At 44.9% G+C, this 14,828-nt stretch overlaps 1 protein-coding gene across 2 annotated transcripts; it reads left to right on the plus strand.

The window, feature by feature from the left end:
• The first annotated feature begins 1,342 nt into the window (after positions 1-1,342).
• On the plus strand, positions 1,343-13,337 carry pi4kb (phosphatidylinositol 4-kinase, catalytic, beta). 2 transcript variants are annotated; one of them, XM_044033662.1, is made up of 13 exons: positions 1,343-1,459; positions 3,242-3,906; positions 4,289-4,642; positions 5,087-5,131; positions 5,769-5,996; positions 6,106-6,333; positions 6,406-6,515; positions 8,749-8,853; positions 9,034-9,157; positions 9,234-9,499; positions 10,582-10,714; positions 10,866-10,986; positions 12,779-13,337. In XM_044033662.1, exons 2-13 carry the CDS (start codon positions 3,265-3,267, stop codon positions 12,958-12,960), a joined length of 2,538 nt encoding a protein of 845 aa, XP_043889597.1. In that variant the 5' UTR covers positions 1,343-1,459; positions 3,242-3,264; the 3' UTR covers positions 12,961-13,337. The 2 variants fall into 2 exon arrangements, with proteins under 2 accessions (XP_043889597.1, XP_043889598.1); XM_044033663.1 differs by lacking the exon at positions 5,087-5,131.
• The last annotated feature ends 1,491 nt before the right edge of the window (positions 13,338-14,828 follow it).

A 14,828-nucleotide genomic window follows, 5' to 3' on the forward strand; every position in this document is an offset into this window, starting at 1 on the left:
TCTGTAAAGGTCTGAAATATCTTTTAGAAAACAATCTTTTAGAACTTTTAGAACGTAAAGATTTCTGAGGATCTATTTATTTTATTGTTATTTCGTTATTTAACCAGGACAATCCCAATGTACAATGGGATAATCCCAGTGTACGAAGTAAACATGACACATCGTACAATGCACATAGGTTACAAAGAAATCATTTAAAGACAGATTATAGATTAAAAATGACAGGCAGCCACCCCCCCGGCCCAATTGTTGAAAAACGTGCCCTGCCCCCATGGCTGGTTAAAACATGATAAACTGCCCCCAAGGCTGGTTAAAACATGATAAACTTCCCCATGGCTGGTTAAAACATGAAAACTGCCCCATGGCTGGTTAAACATGATAAACTGCCCCATGGCTGGTTAAAACATGATAAACTGCCCCAAGGCTGGTTAAAACATGATAAACTTCCCCATGCTAGTTAAAACATGATAAACTGCCCCCATGCCTGGTTAAAACATGATAAACTGCCCCCATGCCTGGTTAAAACATGATAAACTGCCCTCTTGGGAGGCAAAACATGCAGGCTATATAATGTGCCATTGTATAACATATGGTTGGAATTTGTCTAAAGTGCCCTCAAGAACATGTTGAACTTCAGTTGCCCTCTTCAGTGACGAGAATGTTCAGAAGCACATTGCATTCACTAGAAAAATAGTTTTTGCTGTTTTTCAGAGTAATTTATTTTTTGCTGTTTTTCTGAGTAATTTATTCCGATTTACTGAATCATTTTTTTCGGAGTTTAGAGAGCATTTGAAGCAATAAACACATTCATTCCTTTATTAAGAGTTGAATTTATAACAACATGGACGGTTTGTTTTACTTTGATCTGGGTTTAAGACACTGGGAGATGGTCCTTAAATCACATAGATGGTATTACCATTAGTTTGTCAACTTTATGGAGGCCCCTGAGGACTTTGGGGTTGTTCAGAAGGAAAGCCAGTTTAGCTCTGCTAGACATACAGTAGCAATGTTGTCCAGGACCAGTTGGCTCCGTGGATGCAAGATGATGCATTTGAAATGCATTCAGGCATCTGGCTACTCGATAACTCCCAAAAACAGGAAAACATTAGACAGAAAAACAAGAAAAAGAAAAAAAAAAACATTCCGTAAGAATGTGCTGTGTGCGCCATTTTTTTTCATTTTGCCCCTGTCGTTCAAAAAGTCTGTTCACGCCACTGTTGTGCAAAATATTCATCAACAAAAGCTCTTTGACCCACTTCAGTTCACTGAAGCCGTGATGTTTGTTCCTCTCCGGTGCAACAGGGGGCGGTAAAGAAAATACGTCAGAGGGGAAACAGCAGCAGAGGAAGTATTAGCAGCGCGCGCCCCCTGCTGTCTGTTAGCGTTAGCCGCTGTGAGGACCGGAGAGAATCAATGAGACGAAGACAAAGCGTCAATAAAAGCTCGTGATCATCACCAGGTAACCGCTAACGTTAGCTTAGTACTGTACCTTCAAAGTCTCTGTACGCTAATGTTCACACTAATGCTAATGGTGTCCGCGTTGACGCAGCACAGCTAACGAGTTAGCAACGGCGCATGCTAACAGTGCTAATGTTTAGTTAGCAACTGTGTATGCTAACAGTGCTAATGTTTGGTTAGCAACGGTGTATGCTAACAGTGCTAATGTTTAGTTAGCAAGTGAACAACAACAACCAGAGTTAATAAACAGCTGCTGGTTAGCTACTGGCTTGCTGTTAGCTGTTGCAACAGCAGATAAAGTCTACGTGTTGCTAAGCTAATGCTAGGCTAACATGACTGATGTTTTAAGTTGAACTCACGTCGACGAAAAATCACGAGATCAAACGGTTTTTTGTTTTCATTGTGAACACATGAACACACATAAACAGATGAACTTCATGTGTTCGTGTGTGTTCATGTGTTCGCACACATTTATGACGTTTGTGTGAATTAATTCACTGGGAACTTCACAGGGAAGTTTGTGATACAGTCATCACAGGGGGCGCTGCATGACGTGGTTTAATATGAGCTTCAGAATGTTGGTGTTGTATTGAAAACATTATGTATATACATATATCAAGTGTATATTGTCAATTCAATTTTATTTGTATAGCGCCAAATCATAACATACATTATCTCAAGACTCTGTACACAGGCAGCATCATGGAGAGCAGAGAAACACAACAGTTCACACAATGAGCAAACACTAGGCATCAGTGGAGAGAAAAAACTCCCTCTTAACAGAAGAAGAATCTCTGACAGAACCAGACTCAGAGATGTGCGGTCATCTGCCTCGACCGGTTGGGGAGAAAGGACAAACTGGGGACGGAGGAGAGGTGGGGGAGAGAGAGAAGAGACCAGGAGCAGATACACAACAATTATATCAAGTTATAAGTTTATATGGAATAGTTATGAGTCAGTGATAGAATAATGTAATTTATAGAAGCAGCAGCAGAGATTGTTGATAAAAATTATACTGATATCAACTTTAGCATAATAATAATGGTGATGATATGTAGTATGATAGTAATATAGAGACAACACAAGGTTAATCACATATAATAAAGTCATCGGCGGAGTCATCACGGCACGGCTGAGTGATACTGTGGTGACGTTTTACACGCACACACAAACACACACGAGTGTTTTAACACCAGACTTCTGTAGTTGTTGGAGATTAACCCACGTTTTTAGGATTGTTAGGTAGTTTTACGTGATCTACAGTTCGGCACTGTTTGGCTTGATTTCTGTCCACACGTCTCCGGAGTACAGCCTCCTACTATTCCACAGACTACAGCGGCAGGTCTGTGATGCCGCTCGCGATCGCTGACACTGTCCCTAAATACACCACTCCACTTTAAAAGACTCCTGTTAAATATAGAGGTTTTCCTGGTAGTTGTTGGAGATTAACACACGTTTTTAGGATTGGTAAGTAGTTTTACGTGATCTACAGTTCGGTGCTGTTCGGCTTGATTTGTGTGGGACGTCTCTTCCCGTCAAACAGTCCTGTCATCCGGCCTCATTGATGTGTATAGCTGTGTGTCAGTTTAATAACTGCTACTTTAAATGTTTGGGGCACATATTAAGTTAATAAGGATAGATTCATTTGAGTCAATATAGAGCTGTTGATTAAAGGAAACACATCTTTAAACAGTTTAGTGGGGATAGGATCTAACATTGTGTAAATAGTTGTGTGAGTCATCGCCCGAAGACCCTGTGACCTTGATCCTCTGTTTTATTGCAGGAGGGCGGAGCTTTCCTTCAGACATGATGGTGGACGCAGAGCCGGAGCTTGACCAGAACAGCCCCTCCCCCTCCCTCTCCATATCCTCTTCCCCCTCCCTGTCCCTCCCCTCTACGCCCTCGTCGTCCTGTGGCCCCACCCAGCCCACCACGCCCCCTCTGGACGTGATCAGCGAGGGCGTGGGCGAGCTCAGCCTGATGATCGACGCTGAGGTGGCTCAGCGAGCATGTCACCAGGTTCTGCAGAAGGTGAAGCTGCAGCAGGTCGACGACGACGATGACGTTACCGACCTGCAGAGAGAGGCGTGTCCGGAACCCCCTGCCCCGCCCACTGCTCTGACCGCCGCAGTAAAAGCAATGAAGATCCGCGAGGAGGAGGACGACCCAGAGGGCGCGCCCCCCTGCTCGGTGAAGTGCGCCCGGCGACGGCAGAGACACAATCCCTCCAAACAGTCGTGGCTGCTCCGCCTCTTCGAGTCCAAGCTGTTTGATGTTTCCATGGCGATCTCTTACCTGCACAACTCCAAGGAGCCCGGCGTGCAGGCGTACATCGGGAACCGCCTCTTCAGCTTCTCCCACGACGAGGTGGACTTTTATCTTCCGCAGCTGCTCAACATGTACATCCACATGGACGAGGACGTCGGAGACGCCATCAAGCCATACGTGGTGGGTGTGGCCTTGTTAGAAACTCTATGGTTACCAGTCTGTGGTTCCTTTGCAGCCAACAGTTAAAACCCACACAGAGTTATTGCATTGATGATGTAGCAGCAGTGACGTCATGTTCTGTCATGAACTCCTGATGTGAGTGGAGTCTCAGTCATGCTCCATGGACAGCATGGTTACCATGGTAACATGGTGAAGTGCAATGATGGTGGCAGTTCATCCTTTGACCTCTGACCCTGCACACACATTAGAGGCCTGTATGGGGTCAGAGCTCAGTCATGTTGCCCCTGTGTGTGTGTGTGTGTGTGTGTGTGTGCGCGCGCACGGTCAGAGGTCAGTCATGGTGACCCTGTGTGTGTTTGTGTGTGTGTGTGTGTGTGTACAGGTACACCGCTGCAGACAGAGCATCTCCTTCAGTCTTCAGTGTGCCTGGCTGCTCGGAGCTTACTCCTCGGACATGCACATCTCCACACAGCGTCACTCCAGAGGAACTAAACTCAGGAAGCTCATCCTGTCCGACGAACTCAAACCCGCCGGGCCTCGCACTCGCAGAGAAGCCCTCACTCTGACGCCTTTCTGCCCAGCCACGCCCCCTGCGACTGGGCCCGGTGACCACGGCCTGTCACCCTCCAAACGCACACATCAACGCTCCAAGTCGGACGCCACTGTCAGCATCAGCCTGAGCAGCAACCTGAAGAGAACAGCCAGCAACCCCAAGGTTGAGAGCAGCCAGGACGAGGTAATGACCAGAGACCAGGTCCAGGTCCACGTCCACCTGTGACTTAGCTGTGACTTAGTGAAATAGAAAGTTCAGGTTTCAGCTGTGACTGATCTCAGTGTTAGACAGAAGTTTAGACCACTCACTCTCCCACACCAAACCTCATAGAGAAAGTCAGTGATTTTAAAATAATTGATCCACTGCTGCCTCCATCACTAAGTTCAAATGTTCAAAATTTTGTCACTTCCTTTGTTCAGATTGACCTCAGTGACACAAAGTGACCACACGAGGCAGCAGAGGACCAGCAGCTCCTGTGTCCCTGCCAGCTAAAATCACTGATTTTCTGACTGAGTGTAAATAGCACTTAGCTTAGGGCTTATCTTAGCACGTTCGGTGTGAACGGAGAAAACCCGTCAGTTCACAGTTGATTTGATTCTCCACACCCTTCTGACCTCTGACCTCCAGGACAGCAGCTCCAGCTCGGACAGTCTGGAGTTTGAGACTGGTCCCGTAAGTTCACCTGCTTCCTGTTCCTCCCTCCAGGGTGCATTGTGGGAAATGAAGTTTGTGGGTTCTGATTCTGTTTCTGTTTGTTTGTGAGGGGAAGTCGTTGGCTCTTATCAGGGGTTTGAGATGTGGTCTGACCTCAGTTGACCTCAGGTCACTGGTCTGTGACCTCAGGTCACTGGTCTCTGATCGCAGGTCACTGGTCTGTGACCTCAGGTCACAGGTCTCTGATCGCAGGTCACTGGTCTGTGACCTCAGGTGTTTGTGTGTCTGTCATGAAAAGAAAAACCCTCAGATTACAACAAACTAATCAGATTACATTTACACTCAGATTGTAATCCGTGACGAACCTGATTGAGTCAAAGATTATTAACTGATTGTTTACTTAGTTTACTAGTTTTTCTGAGTCAAACTGAAGCGACACACAAACACAGCTTCACCTGCAGGTGGCAGTACTGAGCACAGACATATCACACACATCCTCTAATGTCCTCCACCTGTCTGTCCTCTGTCCCCCTGTCTCTCCTCTGTCCCCCTGTCGGTACTCTCGCCACCTGTCTGTACTCTCTCCACCTGTCTGTCCTCTGATCTCTCTGTCCACCCGTTGCTGTCCTCTGTCCACCTGTCCTCTGTCCTCCAGCCAGTGCGTCTGGCTCCTCAGCGTGAGTTCATCAAGTCTCTGATGGGGATCGGGAAGCGTTTGGCGACGCTGCCGACCAAAGAGCAGAAGACGCAGCGTCTCATCTCTGAGCTTTCGCTGCTCAACCATAAGTTGCCGGCGAGAGTGTGGCTGCCTACGGCGGCCTTCGACCACCACGTGGTGCGAGTTCCGCACACGCAGGCCGTGGTGTTGAACTCCAAAGACAAGGTTTGAGACGCACACACACACACCTGTCCTAAAATGTCCTCAAAGATTTGAACACACACACATAAATGTGTAGATATGGTGTTGCATGATGACCTTTGACCTGTCTCAGGCTCCATACCTGATCTACGTGGAGGTTCTGGAGTGTGAGAACTTCGAAACGTCCAGTGTTCCGATCCGGATCCCAGAGAACCGGATCAGGAGCACGCGCTCCGTGGAGAACCTTCCGGACTGTGGCATGACGGCGGAGCAGAGGGCGGGAAGTTTCTCTGTCGTTCCCAACTATGACAACGACGACGAGGCATGGTCTGTGGACGACATCGGAGAGCTGCAGGTGGAGGTGAGGAAAGAAGGATGTGATGTCGGACAGGATGTGATGTCAGACAGGATGTGATGTCTTGTCCCCTCTCAGCTTCCAGAGATTCACACCAGCAGCTGCGACAACATCAGTCAGTTTTCAGTTGACAGCATCACAAGTCTGGAGAATAAAGAACCTGTGTTCATCGCTGCTGGAGACATCAGGTGACCACACTGTGAAACATCAAACACCTAAAACACCTGAAACATCAAACACCTAAAACACCTGAAACATCAAACCCTAACACTGAAAACACCCAGAAACATCAAACACCTAAAACACCTGGAAGACATCAAACACCCGGCATGCTGAGCATCAAACGGCGCTTGAAACATCAAACACCTGAAACATCAAAGCATACCAAAATCGCTTACCTAGAGCTTATCAAACTACCTAAAACATCAGGAGCCACCTAAAAACGCCTGAAACATCAAACACCCGAAACGCCTGAAACATCAAACACCGAAACATCAAACGCGAAAGCATGCAAACATAAAACACTTTCGAAGCGCCCACCAGAAACATCAAACACCTGGAAACATCAAACACCTAAAATGCCTGAAACGAACATCTGAAACATAAAACACCTGAAACACCTAAAATACATTAAACACCTGGAAACGCAAACACCTGAAACAACAAACACCCGAAACATCGAGCTTACCCGAAAGCATACCAACGGCATCAACACCTGAAACATCAAACCTATAACACCTGAAGAAGCGTCAAACACCTGAAACAAAAACCTAAAACACTGGAAGCGGACACCTGAAACATAAAACGCACCTGTAACATCAAAACACCTAAAATACCTGAAACAAACATCTGAAACATAAAACACCTGAAGCTTACCTAAAATACATGCCACCTGAAACAACTAAAACACATAAAACACACGAAACATAAAACACACCTGAAACATAAACACCTGGAAACAACAAACACCTTAAACAACAAGAAAACTCCTAAAACATCAAACACCTAAAAACACACAAACAAGCACCTGCAGCACGCCTGAAACCTTATCAATCATCAAGCCTAACACCTGAAACAAACACCTAAAACACCTGAAAACATCAAACACCTGAAACAACAAACTCCTAAAACATTAAGAAACACTAAAACACCTGAAACAAGCACCTGCTTTGCCCTAGAGCATCAATCATCCAAACCTAACACCTGAAACAAACACCTAAAACACCTGAAACATCAATCACCTGAAACAAACACCTAACACCTGAAACATCAAACACTTAAAACAACTGAAACAAACACCTGAAACAAACATCGGAAACATAAAACACCTGAAACAAACATCAGAAACATAAAACATCTGAAACATTAAACACCTAAAACATCAAACCCTAACACCTGAAAAAAACACCGGAAACATCAAACACATCAATCATCAAACCCCAACACCTGAAACAAACACCTAAAACACCTGAAACATCAAACACCTGAAACAACAAACTCCTAAAACATTAAACACCTAAAACACCTGAACAAACACCTAACACCTGAAACAAACACCTAAAACACCTGAAACATCAATCACCTGAAACAAACACCTAACACCTGAAACATCAAACACTTAAAACAACTGAAACAAACACCTGAAACAAACATCGGAAACATAAAACACCTGAAACAAACATCAGAAACATAAAACATCTGAAACATTAAACACCTAAAACATCAAACCCTAACACCTGAAAAAAACACCGGAAACATCAAACACCTGAAACACCTGAAACGCCTGCAACATCAAACACATGAAACGCTTGAAACATCAAACACCTAAAACAACTGAAACAAACACCTGAAACATCAAACACCTACAAAATAAAACACCTGAAACATCAAACACCTGCAACATCAAACACCTAAAACACCTGCAACATCAAACACCTAAAACGCCTGCAACATCAAACACCCGAAACGCCTGAAACATCAAACACCCAAATGCCTGCAACATCAAACTCCTGAAACATCCAACCCTAACACCTGAAACGTCAAACACCTGAAACAACAAACTCCTAAAACATCAAACACCTAAACGCCTGCAACATCAAACACCGGAACGCCTGCAACATCAAACAATTGCAACGCCTGAAACATCAATCATCAAACCCTAACACCTGAAACAAACACCTAAAACACCTGAAACATCAAACACCTGAAACATCAAACACTTAAAACAACTGAAACAAACATCGGAAACATAAAACATCTGAAATATCAAACACCTAAAACACCTGAAACATCAAACCCATAAAACACCTGAAACATCAAACCCATAAAACACCTGAAACAACAAACACCTAAAACACCTGAAACGCCGGAAACATCAAACACCTGCAGTGTTGTTTTGAACCGTATTTGTTTGTTTGTCAGGCGTCGTCTCTCTGAACAGCTCGCTCAGGCACCCACCACCTTCAAACGTGACCCTGAAGATCCATCAGCTGTGGCCCTGAAGGAGCCATGGGAAGAGAAAGTGAGGTAGGTGGCGCTGCTGAGTTCACTTTCTCTAGAGTCAGTAGACAGGGCGTTCGGGGACTGTGGTTTTAGTAGGACACGGTGCGTTCGGGGACTGTGGTCTTAGGAGATGGTGCGTTCGGGGACTGGTGATTTTCTTGTGACTGTATTGTAAGCAGCTGCAGTACCTGTGTTTGCCTGCAGGAGGATCAGAGAGGCGTCTCCGTACGGTCACCTTCCCACCTGGAGACTTCTGTCCGTCATCGTTAAATGTGGAGACGACTTGCGTCAGGAGCTGTTGGCGTCTCAGGTGCTGCAGCAGCTGCAGGTAAAGCTGTGACCTGGTTGTTGTTGTCGTTGTTATCGTTGTCATGGTGATCTCATGTTTTGGTGTCCATGTTCAGTCCATCTGGGAGCAGGAACGTGTGCCTCTGTGGATCAAACCGTATAAGATCCTGGTGCTGTCGTCAGACAGCGGGATGATCGAGCCCGTGGTCAACGCCGTGTCTCTTCATCAGGTGAAGAAACAGAGTCAGCTGTCTCTGCTCGACTACTTCCTGCAGGAACACGGCTCCACCACCACTGAGGCCTTTCTCTGTGCTCAGAGGAACTTTGTCCAGAGCTGCGCTGGATACAGTCTCATCTGTTACCTGCTGCAGGTGAAGGACAGGTGAGAGAGAGAGCCCCGCCCACGTCTGACATCATCATCATTAGACTTTTAAAGGGGACATACTATGCAAAATCAACTTTTTAACCATTTCAATACTTATATTTGGACTCTGGAGGCCCTACCAGTCGCCAAAGTGTGGAAAAAGAATACTCAGTCATGTTTTCGTGGTCCCCCTTAGTGTAAGTATAGGCGATAAAACACTCCATGTTGAATTCCCTGCGCTTATGACGGCAGCATGCGCATTTCACCGCAAATGTTACCGCCCCACCAGTAAGTTTACATGGAGAGCTCCACCTTAGCTCCACCTTGTCCCTGCGAGAGTGCAGGTGAGGGAGGAAGAGCGGTATTATGTCAACGTGGAGGGACAAGTGTGCTGTTGGTGGCTACACAGTGGAGCACAGTGTTTTACAGAGGATTTTATATATGAAGCTAATGTGCCGGATAAAGTCAGCAAACGTGTGTTTGTGTGTTCGCACCACTTCACATCAGACTGTGGCCAGCGGTCGACGTATTTAGTCAGCGACGTACAAACACACACATTGTTAAGAAAAGGTCACATAGAGGTCATAACTGACCATTCTGACACGTCCTAATTAAAAATATTTGTTCAGTACGTCCTCCATGACTGGAGCATAGACTCAGTCTGATACAGTCACATACAGCAGCAGTTTATGCAGCTCGCCGCTGGCGATCAGCAGTGCTGCACTCTCTGTGAAAATCAGTTTAAAAGACATAGGGACACAACTAGCGCTGTATGTGACTGATCGCCTGCTCCGGAGCATACAGTCACCGGTCTGATACAGTCACATACAGCAGCAGTTTATTCAGTTCGCCGCGCGCTGCTGGCGATCAGCGGTGCTATCCCTAAATGTTTTTAACTGATTTACAGTTGGGCAGTGTTCGGCTCGATCCTTATGTAAGACGTCTCTTCCTGTGACGGCACTCTCACTCATTGTTAATTAGGACACCAGGGAACTTTTTTAATGGGGGAAATAGGGTATAATGGGTCTCCTTTAATGTAGTTTAAGTGTCCACTTCTTACCTCCTGTTCTCTGTGTCTTCTGTGTTTCTTCTGTCCTCAGACACAATGGGAACATCTTATTGGACGCTGAAGGACACATAATCCACATTGACTTTGGCTTCATTTTGTCCAGTTCTCCTAAAAACCTCGGCTTTGAGACGTCAGCCTTCAAACTCACCACTGAATTTGTAGACGTGAGTCACAATGATGTCACACTGTAGTGATCATGTCAGACTGTAGTGATCATGTCACACTGTTGTGATCATGTCACACTGTAGTGATCATGTCACACTGTAGTGATCATGTTGTGTTTGTGTGTGTCTCTCTCTCTCTGTGTGTGTGTAGGTGATGGGAGGTCCAGATGGAGACATGTTTAATTATTACAAGATGTTGATGCTTCAGGGTTTAATCGCTGCCAGAAAACACATGGACAGAGTTTTACACATTGTAGAGATCATGCAGCAAGGTAACAAACACACTGTACATACACACACACACTCTACACACACACGCACACACCACACACAGTATACACACACTGTACACACACACACACACCCTACGCAGGCACACCCTACACAGACACACTCATTTCAATTCAATTCAATTTTATTTGTACAGCGCCAAATCATAACATACATTATCTCAAGGCTCTGTACATAGACAACATCAAGGAGAGCAGAGAAAAAACTCCCTCTTAACAGAAGAAGAAATCTCTGACAGAACCAGACTCAGAGATGTGCGGTCATCTGCCTCGACCGGTTGGGGTGAAAGGAAAAATGGGGGGAGAGAAAGGACAAGAGGGAGAGACAGAAGAGAGAGAGGGAGACCAGCAGCAGATACACAACAACTGTATCAGGTTACAAGTTTATACAGTCAATGATATCGACTATTAATTATAACATAATAATAATGGTGACGATGAGCGTAGCCTCGGAAACTGGATCTTGATCCTGCAACCTGCATGATGAGAATACAGAGAGAGAGAGAGGGAAGGAAGGAAAGACACAAACTAGGGAGAGAAAGAGACAAAGTTAATGACATATAAAAAGTCATAATCAAATGCTGAGTGTGAGAGAGTGAATGTGCGTGTACCACAGGAAAATCCCCCAGCAGTCTAGTTCTATAGCAGCATAACTAAGAGATGGTCCAGGTTTCCCTGAACCAGCTCTAACTATAAGCTTTATCAAAAAGGAAAGTTTTAAGTTTAGCTTTAAATACAGAGAGAGGCTCCGCCTCCCGAATTGTCATTGGAAGCTGGTTCCACAGGAGAGGAGGAGCCTGGTAACTAAAGGCTCTGCCTCCCATTCTACTCTTACAGACTTTGGGAACCACAAGTAAACCTGTATTTTGTGACCTAAGTGGTCTATTAGGGTGATAGGGTAAGACTAGGTCTTTCAGGTATGAAGGGGCGTGACCATTAAGTGCTTTGTACGTGAGGAGGAGGTTTTTAATTTTAATTCTAAACTGTGGGTGGAGCCAGTGTAGAGAAGCTAACACTGGAGTTATATGGTCTCTCTTTCTAGTTCCTGTCAGAACTCGTGCTGCAGCATTTTGAATGAACTGAAGGATTCTAACAGACTTGTTGGAACATCCTGATAATAAGGAGTTACAGTAATCTAATCTAGATTAACAAAAGCATGAACTAGTTTTTCAGCATCCTGGAAAGACAGAATGTTTCTAATTTTCATAATGTTCCGCAGGTGGAAGAAGGCTGTTCTGGAAATGAGTTTTATGTGTGAATCAAAAGACATTTCCTGGTCAAAAGTAACTCCAAGGTTCCTCACAGTGGAACTGGAAGCCAGGGTGATGTCATCTAAAGTGACAATGTGATCAGAAAGTTTTTCTCTGAGGTGTTTAGGGCCGAGTATAAAAGTTTAAAAGTAGAAAGTTACAGGTCATCCAGGACTTAATGTCTCTGAGACATTCCTGGAGTTGAACAACCTGATTTATTTCATCCGGCCTCATTGATAAATATAGCTGTGTGTCATCTGCATAACAATGAAAGTGTATGTTGTGCTTCCTAATAATGTTCCCTAGAGGAAGCATATATAAGGTAAAAAGTATAGGCCCAAGCACTGAGCCTTGTGGAACTCCACAATTTAACTTTTGTTTGTAGTGAGGCTTTATCATTAACATGAACAACAAACTGTACACCTACATTACACACACACACACTGTACACACACACACATACTGTACACCTACATTACACACACACACACATACAGTGACTGAGTGTGACTCCGCCCCCTCAGGTACCCAGCTGCCTTGTTTCCATGGCAGCAGCACCATGCGTTGTCTGAAGGAGCGTTTCCACATGAGTCTGACGGAGGAGCAGCTGCAGCTGCTGGTCGATCAGCTGGTCGACGGATCTATGAGGTCACTGACCACCAAGCTGTACGACGGCTTCCAGTACCTGACCAACGGCATCATGTGACCGCCCACCGCGCCTCCATGGGACCGCCCACGCCAGCTGCTGTCTGTCTGTCTGTCTGTGTGTGTGTATGTGTGCATGTGTACAGTGTGTGTGTACAGTATGTATAGTGTGTGTGTACAGTATGTATACAGTGTGTGTGTGTGTGTCTCTCGTCTTTATTTTATTCCACTTTTGTTTTGTCTCCTCTTCCTGTTTATTTGGGCTGAAGTCCCTCATTGGCTGCTCACTCGGACTCTCAGCCAATCAGAGAGCAGCCTAGTTTTAGCTGTGAAACGAGCAGAGACTCTTTAAAGGACCACCCCGCTGTTTTTCATGTTTTAGCCCTTTAACTGCAGATGGTGTGAAAACACATTAAAACAGAACCAGTGTTTACTGCAGCTCAGTGTCTTCAATACATCAATGCATCGATACATCAATATATCTATGTATCAATTAGGGATGTCCCGATACAACTTTTTCACTTCCGATACGATACCGATGTTGCAGCCTTGAGTATTGGCCGATACCGATATTGATCCAACACTATCAGCACGAATCATACATACTTTAATGACTTATTTTGAAGTGTGGAATGTTAGACTAGTCTTGATCAAGTGATATTACTTAAACATAGAACACTAGTCAGCAATAGTTGGTCTGATAAAAACTGACCCATTTATTATTAACCAATGAGTTACATCAATTTTAACCTTCAACATAAGAATATTGGATTTTTTTTCCATGTTAATTTCACACAGTCTATGGTTAATTTCATCAGGAGGAAAGTACCAAGTGCTAATAGGGGTGTTTTCAGAGCACCTGTGTTTCACAGGTAACCGCATGTCTTCAGAGAACACCCCCCTTGCTTTCACTATTTTGGATTAGCCCAACCCACACAGGGTGAGTGACTCGTCCCGCAGGTAAACACGGAGCCCGAGGACCGGCCCTGCAGACGTGCTTATCTCCGTGGGTGGAGCTTCAGGGCCAAAGCTCTTGGCGTGGCTGGTTTTTGGGGTATAATTAAAGAACAGAGGCAGTTGAAAGTTGACAGGTGGCGCTGGTTTATGAAATAATGTAATTTTAGCAGCTCACCTCTGGATGAGCTAGCGTGGTGCTTACGGCTAACTCGTGCTCGCTGTGTGGCTTCGTAGCCTCTGATTTCAATAGCAGTAACACACACTGTTGTTGTGATCATGTGATCTACATGCATCCAACACGCAGAGCCCACGTGATCACAACGGCGCTGGAGGGAATGGACTGTTGTATCGGAGTGCTTATATCAGAGGTTTTAGAGGCAGTCCGATATAATGTGATACTCGTTTTTTGGCTGATATTGGACCGATATCAATATCTGATCGGGACATCCCTAACATCAATGCATCAGTACATCAATGCATCGATATATCAATACATCAATTCAATTTTATTTGTATAGCGCCACATCATAACATACTTTATGTCAAGGCTCTATACATAGTGAACAGAGAAACCCAATCAAGACATCAGAAGCATGTTTACATGCTGCCCATGACTCGTTGAACCTGCTGTCGTCATGGAAACGGGCCCCTCCCACCGGATGATCACAGAAGACTCACACCTTATTCAGAAACTCTAATGTTTATGATCTTATGTAAACAGCAGATGCTGAGTCAGCATTTTTCATCGTCCTGATCATGAGACCATCGCGACCTTCATGTGACCATCGTCTGCTGCTGCTTTTATGGGTTTTTTTAGGATCAATTTTTAATCAGTTTCAAGAGTTAAGTACAGGAGCAGCAGTGGGTCCACGGACACGCCCCCGACTCCCATCAAAAACATTTTTATTCTTGTGAAAAAGACAAACGTTAATAAAAGCATCAATAACAAGATTTCTAATGTTTATATTTACG

This window comes from Solea senegalensis, linkage group LG9, assembly GCF_019176455.1.
Source record: "Solea senegalensis isolate Sse05_10M linkage group LG9, IFAPA_SoseM_1, whole genome shotgun sequence".
NCBI classification, from domain to species: Eukaryota; Metazoa; Chordata; class Actinopteri; order Pleuronectiformes; family Soleidae; genus Solea; species Solea senegalensis.